Source organism: Plectropomus leopardus, chromosome 16 (assembly GCF_026936395.1).
Source record: "Plectropomus leopardus strain MGB_pleo_1.0 chromosome 16, ASM2693639v1, whole genome shotgun sequence".
In the NCBI taxonomy this organism is placed as follows: domain Eukaryota; kingdom Metazoa; phylum Chordata; class Actinopteri; order Perciformes; family Serranidae; genus Plectropomus; species Plectropomus leopardus.
In genome coordinates this window covers 32,484,869-32,495,022 of record NC_142191.1, presented here as the reverse complement: position 1 = coordinate 32,495,022, position 10,154 = coordinate 32,484,869, and the positions used below count along the sequence as shown (strand labels likewise).

The following is a 10,154-nucleotide window of genomic DNA, read 5'->3' as shown; positions in this document are numbered from 1 at the left end:
CAGGTATAGATGATGAGTGATAATGTTAATGAACATGAATCAATTTTTTTTTTAAATATACAAAAACTATATTTTGGCAGGTACATGGATGAGGAAAGATTGGGGTGTTTCTATTGATTTTGCAACACTGAGGAATATTTTGGTTTGTAAATGAACCTTGGATAGTTATTTATTTATTTAATAGGATGGTAAGTTAACGGGGGACGGTTGCTTGTACAATAGTTGTAAATAAATTGGGGAATTTGTTGAAATAATATGAGTTTGAAGAAAAAAATGAGAAAGGGGTAGAGACATATATGTTTTACTTTTACCTACTCCCTTTTGGACGCTTTTTAACATTTTTTAGAATGTTTTAATTTTTGGTTTTGGGTCAAATCTAAGGGGGGAAATCCTTAAAGTGTAACCCTTGTAAATGGCTACAAATGCACAGATATTTCACAGTATATTCAAAATGGCTGACTTCCACCAAGAGGCTTTTTGTGTATCTTCTATATTACATATTACATGTGCCTAATAGTGTTTGTGCATTTTGGCAAAATAGACAGTGGGGACCGCTTTGTAAAAAATTTTATAGGGAGCACTCCTGAGTTATTTAATCTCACATAAAAATAATTATGTTAATTAAATTTTAAAATTTTTCAGCAGTTCTGAAATGTGCGCAAAGTTTCATGAGTTTTAAATAACCCAAGCCTTTAAAAAGCAATTTGTTTCAGGTAAGAATAAAAATGTAGTTTCAATAGGGTTTTGGCAATCGCTTACAGTCGGTGCTTGACCCTAATAAAACGAAAGCCTTTATTAGTTAATTATGTTTTGTTCATGTTAGGGATGATAATTAATCAGCGATCGAATAATCTGTTGTTAAGAATTTCATCGAACATGTGAAATTTAAATGATTCATTTTTTGGCTATGAAATGCTGTATAGTATATGCAGAATGTTGCTTTTAGCTATTTGGTATTTGGCACATCATGTGTAAAGAGCAAAGACGCAATTCTAAAGTCCCCCTTCCTCCCCCGAGATGTGCCTTAAGATCCTGTCCATGAATGTCACAAAAAGCATGGGTGACAAGGGACAACCATGGTGCAAGCCAACACCCACTGGAGATGTGTTTTACTTGGCGCTGAGTATGCTATCAAAGCTCTCACTTTGGTTATACAGGGGATGGATGTAATAGTGATCCTGGTATCCTTTGGATCGTCTGTATTCCCACAAGACTAACATGTGCCCAACAAATAACATTATAATATTAATGTTAAGTTATGCAACTAATCAAAAGTTATGAAGGTTGGGTTTAGGCAAGTAAAGTTACTGTGTTTAGGTGTAGGGAAAGAAACATAGTGAGAATGTATCTTAAAATGTTGCAAGGTTTTAAACAGTGAGGAAGCCCTCTTGACTCTATCTCCACTCAACTTCACCAGCCAGTCGCCCCAAACCTATTTTCTGTCCTCTCCCACTTCATCAATATCTCTTTGAAAACTGGTTTTCCAAACACAAATGCAGCTAGAGTCCTTTTACAGGAACTCACACTCAACCCTTCCAATGTAAAGAATTACAGATCTTTCTCTCCTCTTCCATTTCTTTTTTAAACAGTTGAAGGTGTCTTCACTGAGCTATTATGTTTTGCCACCAGACAAACCATCTCAGGCCCTGCTCAGCTGGCAACTCGCACGTTTGCTCGAAAACAATCTTGTCTTTGCTCACTAATTGTCCATATGTTTAAAATGGTTCAGTGGTGTGACCAGAACGCTCTTATTCTCGACACAAGATGTCATCTTCGGAGCCACACAAGACAGTTATATTGCTCCTGTTATAATTCACAATCAACCCATAAAACAACATCATTCAAATACCTAGGGTACTTGTAGACAGTGCGTGTCCTGGTCTTACCATGTGAAATTAATCTGCAGTCACGTTCTACAGAGGATTTACATTTGGAGCCAGCAAGAAAAGCCTCAGTGTCTTCTATTGCTCAAGCATACAAAATGTCCTGCAGTATGGATGCTCAGTCTGCTTAAGCGGCCTCTCAGTTCAGCTGAAAGCCAGGATACTATGTTTCCTGGGATGCTGCCCCAAAGTGGTGGGTCACTCTGTTTAAAACACCTTTCTCAACAGCTTCACTAACTGCACCCTCAGACTGGCTGATAAAAACTGACTGATGTGGCTGCGTGTGCCATCCAACCTCTGCAGTTTATCCAGAATGCAGTGGCCTGACTGGTCTTCAACCTACCCAAGTTTCCTCACACTGCTCTGCTCTTCCGTACCCTCTACTGACTCCTTGAGCCTGCTCAATCTGATTCAAGACATTTGCATTTGCCTTTTGTGCTGTGAACTGCTAAAGCTCATCATAAGTCCAGTAACATGATCAAACCATACACCCCAGCTTGTCCACTGCACTTTACTAGTGCTAATAGGCAGGCGACTCCCGAACTACAAAGGGGCATGGGTACGGCTCTACAAAGTTGCAACTGTTTGCTGTCCCGACTCTTAAACTGAGAAACAAACTCCCCGTTGTAATTTGGTCAACACAAACTCTTTACATTATCTGTTGCAGTCTGAAAGTGCATCTGCTCAGACTGACCCTTGGACCATAAAATGATATAATCTTTATCTTCTATCTATGAAGTTAATGCACTTGATTGATTCCTGTCTGTTTGAGGTTGGGGGATGTATTAACTAAAACTGCTTTGTACAAAAGTGTAAACTAAATTAATATATTGCAATGTAATGTAATCTCGAAAATATTTGTGTTCTTTTCTTCTGCAGGTCTGTTTAAGCACGTTTCTTCAGTAAACCAGGGTACAGATTATGTAACAATGGAAAATGTAACACATTTTGTTATAATTCTCCAAGTTTTGTAATTTAAAAAAGCCTGAACACAATATGCATTGTTGTTTGTTGTTGCACTCCAGAATTGCACTTTTTTGTGATGAAAATGTTCTAATTTACAGCATTATTCAATAGAGGACACCCAACCAAAATCGATGCCTTCATATGTCATATTAATATGATAAGTTTTATTTAATGCATTTTAGCAGGAATCATACTAACCCAAAATCAAAAAATCCAGAACTCAGTAAGTGTCACTTTCTACCGTAGCTCAATAGAAACTGTACTCGAGGTTTTAAAATATAGAAAGCAGGATAGTGCAGTGTTTCACTGACACAAACATCTTAGTATTTGTACACACAAATGTCAGGACACACCAGACATACACAAAATTAATTGAATATATAATTAAATATATACTGCATGATGTTGCTCATGTTTATTAAGTTTTAATATGCTGTAACTTAGACATTAACATTGTGAAAATGTTTTTGTTCATTCAGTGTATTTTGTTTTCTAAGTAAAGTGTTACACCTTTTGTTATTATTAATATTTTTTATCATTATTAGATTAAACAGAGTGAAGGAAAATTTAAATTTTTGTGTCAGAAACTTTCAAGGTCCAATATTATTATTAGCAATTGGGTTTTGGCATAAATTAAGCTTTAATCTTGCTCTCTCTCTCTCCTCTACAGTAAATGCCAAATAAGAGAAAGTCTAAACCCAATGCATTTTATTCACACTCAATATCATACCATAACACATGCTGCCTTCTAACTACTGGCCTGTGATAGATATAACTTAGATATAACTTCTCCCTGTCTTGTGAGGCAATGCAACTTCATTTATATCACATTTTCATACAACGTGGCATTTCAGGTTCCTTTCTAAAGTTAAAAAAAAGAACTTATGAAGGAGAGTCTTTAGTCCTTGTGAGAACTGTCAGATTAATTTACAACAAGCTAAAGCCTTTTGAGGGTCTTTTTTGAGAGTCCTGTCAAAGGTTCATTGCAATTATGAATTAGTTTACGCTTTGTACACAAAGTACTAGAGTTTGGCTTCTCATGTAAGATATAATATAAGCTGATAATGTTACTGCTTTATTGTGACTATTTAGACAAAGACAAGAGTCACCTGCAACGCTTAAGGGGCCAGGTCACAAGGGTCTAATTAAATATTTGGGAAATTTAATTTAGTTTAACTGTGAAAAAAATAATGGATAAAAACATCCATCCAGTATGTTTTGAGTAACCAAGGAATTAATAATCTTTCATACATAGCAACTCCAACCACTATTGTGTGATGACAGGCTAATAACAGCTGCTGTTCCAAAGGGACATACAGATCACAAAGTGTTCAGTGAGTTTTGTACTTGAGTTGGTGGACAGTTAAGTTGGTGCCAAGGGCAAGTTAAAACAAAGCCAAGAAAAGTCCATATTATTTTACATTTAATTTACTTTTTTTTTTTTTTTCGGTTCAATTACAAAATGTGGAAATCTGGTGGCCAGTAGAATTTAGTGTACAGTTAAACAAATGTCAGCCTAACATAGTGATGGACAGATTTATTTTCAGCACTCCAGAGAATATGTCAAAGTAGTTTTGAGCCAGCAAAATCACCCTTAAATATTTTCCCAGAAATTATGATCCTGAAAGCTGATCTGAACCAGCTGTAAAAGAAAGCATAAATAAAAGGATTGAGCATTGAATTGGAGAGTGCAAGCCAGTTCAGAGATTCCAACATTAAAAGTGAAACAGTATCAATACTAAAAACATTCAGAGTCATAAAGAAAAACAAAGGAGTCCAGCACATCAGAAAGACTCCCATAATGATAGCCAAAGTTATTGTAGCCTTTTTCTCCATCTTACTAACAGTTGCTCCAGACTTTGTGTTCTGGATGCTGCGTGCCTGTCTCTGTGCCACAAGGAAAATCTTTAGGTAGATACAGAGCATTATGATCACTGGCAGGTAAAAGGAGAGAATAGCTCCTATTGTATTTACTAGTAAAACATGAATGAAACACTTTCCTTTACATTTATCTTGGTATAATCTTGTCACTGTATGGTCAACTGCAACCACAGCAGAAACACTCCAGCTGACCAGAATCATTATCACAACAACATGACCATTTATCTTAGTTCTGTATGTCAGAGGCTGACACACTGCATAATATCTGTCAATAGATATGCAACATAAATTCAGAATGGAAGCTATGCTCAGTGTTATATCAAAGCTGTCTCGCACTTTGCAAAATAAATGTTCATAATACAAACACGAGCTAAGAGAGAACGCCATGCTGAAAGGAAAAACTACAACCCCAACAAGCAGGTCAGCCACAGCCAGAGAGAGGATGAGAAAGTTTGTAGGAGTGTGGAGCTGTTTGAAGTAAATGATGGAGATTATTACAAGAAGGTTTCCACATACTGTGACAACAGACAACAAGCCAAGAAAAATATGTAACAAAACACATTTGATAGAAAGAGTGGTTGTCATTATGTAAGTAACATTATATTTTTCATAACAGGGATGCACATCAGCATGGTTAACAATGACATCTGGGGCCATGTTTCTTCATTCCTGTAAATCAGTTTTCCACTATGAATCAACAGTCTTCAAAGTATAAAAGATGCATGTTTATCTTAAAATGTTTTGAATTTTAATCTGTCAATACAAAACTACAAGAGACTTTTGTCTGTCATACGTTTTAAACACTGAAGATGGTCCCCTTATCAGAGCTGATGGGTGTTCCCTGTTATTCTGCCACAGTGCACGACCTTTTTGTCAACCTCTATCTCATTACCATAATGAATGCATTCACTTATCGTCCAATCAAATGTGTTTTCATTGTGATAATAATCATAATAGATAAAGATTTACAGAATAAAAACAAAATTTCAGAAACTAATGTAGCCCCTCCCCTGCCCCCCTTATGACATAACCAAAATTAAGAACGTTAGAGAACAAATGTTAAACAGCACAGCCTACATGAATGGATGGGGGTGCAAATACAAAAATACAATTTCATAAGTTATTTATAAAGCCGGGGACAAACAGCATTTTACCAACTACAGGCCTGTATCATTTCTCTAAAATATTAGCAAACCGGTTTATCAGAAGGTTGGATAATTTCTTTGAAAAGCATAATTCACTATCAGACAGTCAATACAGTTATATATATAGCATAGCATAGCATATAGCATATAGATCAACACTGGCACCAATTGTGTGTTTTAAACCATAAACCATGACATGTTAATCCAAAAACTGGAAAAATATGGTATAAGAGGGGTTGTGTTGGAATGGTCGAAAAGCTACATGAAAAACAGGCAGCAGTTTGTGCAAATGGGTGATTACATATCAACGTGCCTAGACATGACTGTTGGGATGCCACAGGGGTCAGTATTAGGTCCACAACTGTTTTTGTTTGTTTCTTTGTTTGTTTTTTGTACATAAAAGATATATGAGTGGTATCCAAGAAATTGAAATGTGTTTTATTTCCAGATGATACCAATGTACTTTGCTCTGGGGAAAATTTACAGCAGCTTTTGGAGGACGTCACAACAGAAATGAGAAAATTACAGCAGTGGTTTAGCATAAAAAGTTGTTATTGAATTTTAACAAAATTAAATTAATGTTGTTTGGAAACCACAATATAGAGACACAGGTATAGATGATGAGTGATAATGTTAATGAACATGAATCAATGTTTTTTTTAAATATACAAAAACTATATTTTGGCAGGTATATGGATGAGGAAAGATTGGGGTGTTTCTATTGATTTTGCAACACTGAGGAATATTTTGGTTTGTAAATGAACCTTGGATATTTATTTATTTATTTAATAGGATGGTAAGTTAACGGGGGATGGTTGCTTGTACAATAGTTGTAAATAAATTGGGGAATTTGTTGAAATAATATCAGTTAGAAGAAAAAAATGAGAAAGGGGTAGAGACATATATGTTTTACTTTTACCTACTCCCTTTTGGACACTTTTTAACATTTTTTAGAATGTTTTAATTTTTTGGTTGGAAATAAAGCAATTCATTCATTCATTCATTCATTAATAAATAAGTAAGTAAAAAGTGAAGTTTGACATCACCACGATGGTCACGCGATTCACGGGACACCCAAGCTTTGAGTGGCTTTTCATGTCAAGGATCGTAAGATGGTACGGGCAAAATTTGAAGTAAATTGGGTCAAATCTAAGGGGGGAAATCCTTAAAGTGTAACCCTTGTAAATGGCTAAAATGCACAAATATTTCACAGTATTTTCAAAATGGCTGACTTCCACCAAGAGGCTTTTTGTATATCTTCTATATTACATATTACATGTGCCTAAAAGTGTTTGTGCATTTTGGTAAAATAGACAGTGGGGGGCGCTTTGTAAAAAATTTTATAGGGAGCACTCCTGAGTTATTTAATCTCACATAAAAATAATTATGTTAATTAAATGTTAAAATTTTTCAGCAGTTCTGACATGTGCGCAAAGTTTCATGAGTTTTAAATAACCCAAGCCTTTAAAAAGCAATTTGTTTCAGGTAAGAATAAAAATGTAGTTTCAATAGGGTTTTGGCAATCGCTTACAGTCGGTGCTTGACCCTAATAAAACGAAAGCCTTTATTAGTTAATTATGTTTTGTTCATGTTAGGGATGATAATTAATCAGCGATCGAATAATCTGTTGTTAAGAATTTCATCGAACATGTGAAATTTAAATGATTAATTTTTCGGCTATGAAATGCTGTATAGTATATGCAGAATGTTGCTTTGAGGTATTTGGTATTGTTTGACAAAAGCAAAGTTTGTTTGTTTTTTTCCACATGACAATCGATTAACCAATTGTTAATTTTATCAATTAATCAATTAAGGAAAGTGCTAACAAGTTGCAACCTTATTTAGCAGTGATAGTCTAATTATCAAAGTGCCCAGTGTTGCCAACTTGGTCACTTTGTTGCTCTTAGTGATTTTTTTCTACAACTGACTATGAACCAATTTAATGTAGATACTCATTCAGGAAAAGAAAAATATATTATATTTCAATTAATTCCCATGCGTGCTGCTCATGTAACCACAGTTCATAGTTGTTGTTCCATCAGTGCAGCCCCGGTGCCATACAGCAGGTGTGAGACAAGCAGGAGGAGAGAAGATGCTAAGTGCTTTAGAAGTTAAGTCATAGTGAGTTCCTATGGTTACGATGACACTCTTGTCGATTGGAAGTGCAAGAAAGTTGTGCACAATAGCACAATCACCATAGTTCTCTCAACATTCAAATGTTTAAACTTTTTTCTATTGAGTCTTATTCAACAAATGTAGCAATATACAAGTGGATGAATGACATCATCTTTCATTGAAAAAGAGTTAGCAATCCTGAAAGTAACTAAAACACATCAATAAGTACTTGATAGTGTCAGCCAGGCCAATGCACTGTGCCATGGTAAAGTTGGTAAAGTGGTAAAGTTATGAAGGAAATTCTGACAAAGCTGGTGGTGCAGGTGAAAAAACCTTCCAGTTGTGTCTCATTTATGTGGAGATGAGAAGAATTTGGTTAAAAAGAAAACAATCAGAGGCAATATGATATACCAACCAATATGTGTCTTTATTCTATTATTTTGGCATGGAGAGAAGTCTGACATCTACACTCAAGCACAGTGAAGAGTTCTCTGAGCAGAGCATGAGAGCGATGTGGAGCGATGTACGCTCAGTCGCTCAGAGGCCGGCCACTCCGCTAATTATTACAAGAGAAGTGATTTTGCTCCAAGTATTACATAAAACTCTTGTTTTAATTAACTCACTTTGTTTAGTTGTTTATGCTTGTTACTTTTGTTTTGAAACACAATGCTTCTTCGTGATTTTTTTTATCATGTTTTCATGAATGTACACTTTGTTCAATTTATAAGATACATGACAGTGTTAAGAAAATCATTTCAGTTGTGCCATCCACTAGTATACACGTTATCAGTAATTATTACAAGTCAAAGCAGTTTTGAATTTGTATAATCACCGCGAAATATTTTTCCAGAAATGATGATCCTGAAAGCTGATCTGAACCAGCTGTAGAAGAACGCATAAATAAATGGATTGAGCATTGAATTTGACAGTGCAAGCCAGTTCAGAGTTTCAATCAGTGGAATCGGCACTGAATCATTAATGAACGGCAGAACGGTGATACAAAGAAAGAAAGGAGTCCAACAGAGGAGAAAAACTCCTAAAACAATAGCCAGAGTTTTGGTGGCCTTTCTCTCCATCTTACTGACAGTTGCTCCAGACTTTGTGTTCTGGATGCTGCGTGCCTGTCTCTGTGCCACAAGGAAAATCTTTAGGTAGATACAGAGCATTATAATCACTGGCAGGTAAAAGGAGAGAATAGCTCCTATTGTATTTACTAGTAAAACATGAATGAAACACTTTCCTTTACATTTACCTTGGTATAATCTTGTCACTGTATGGTCAACTGCAACCACAGCAGAAACACTCCAGCTGACCAGAATCATGATCACAACAACATGACCATTTATCTTAGTTCTGTATGTCAGAGGCTGACACACTGCATAATATCTGTCAATAGATATGCAACATAAATTCAGAATGGAAGCTGTGCTCAGTGTTATATCAAAGCTGTCTCGCACTTTGCAAAATAAATGTTCATAATACAAACACGAGCTAAGAGAGAACGCCATGCTGAAAGGAAAAACTACAACCCCAACAAGCAGGTCAGCCACAGCCAGAGAGAGGATGAGAAAATTTGTAGGAGTGTGGAGCTGTTTGAAGTAAATGATGGAGATTATTACAAGAAGGTTTCCACATACTGTGACAACAGACAACAAGCCAAGAAAAATATATAACAAAACACATTTGGTAGAAAGAGTGCTTGTCATTATGTAAGTAACATTATATTTTTCATAACAGGGATGCACATCAGCATGGTTAACAATGACATCTGGGGCCATGTTTCTTCATTCCTGTAAATCAGTTTTCCACTATGAATCAACAGTCTTCAAAGTATAAAAGATGCATGTTTATCTTAAAATGTTTTTGAATTTTAATCTGTCAATACAAAACTACAAGAGACTTTTGTCTGTCATACGTTTTAAACACTGAAGATGGTCCCCTTATCAGAGCTGATGGGTGTTCCCTGTTATTCTGCCACAGTGCACGACCTTTTTGTCAACCTCTATCTCATTACCATAATGAATGCATTCTCTTATCGTCCAATCAAATGTGTTTTCATTGTGATAATAATCATAATAGATAAAGATTTACAGAATAAAAACAAAATTTCAGAAACTAATGTAGCCCCTCCCCTGCCCCCCTTATGACATAACCAAAATTAAGA

At 35.7% G+C, this 10,154-nt stretch overlaps 2 protein-coding genes across 2 annotated transcripts; both read right to left on the bottom strand.

Moving 5' to 3' along the window:
• Positions 1-4,412: 4,412 nt before the first annotated feature.
• LOC148186959 (trace amine-associated receptor 1-like) lies at positions 4,413-5,387 on the bottom strand. Its single transcript, XM_088089415.1, has one exon. The coding sequence runs from the start codon at positions 5,385-5,387 to the stop codon at positions 4,413-4,415; it is 975 nt and encodes a 324-aa protein (XP_087945541.1).
• A 3,406-nt stretch (positions 5,388-8,793) lies between these two features.
• LOC148186958 (trace amine-associated receptor 1-like) lies at positions 8,794-9,768 on the bottom strand. Its single transcript, XM_088089382.1, has one exon. The coding sequence runs from the start codon at positions 9,766-9,768 to the stop codon at positions 8,794-8,796; it is 975 nt and encodes a 324-aa protein (XP_087945508.1).
• Between the last annotated feature and the right edge of the window lie 386 nt (positions 9,769-10,154).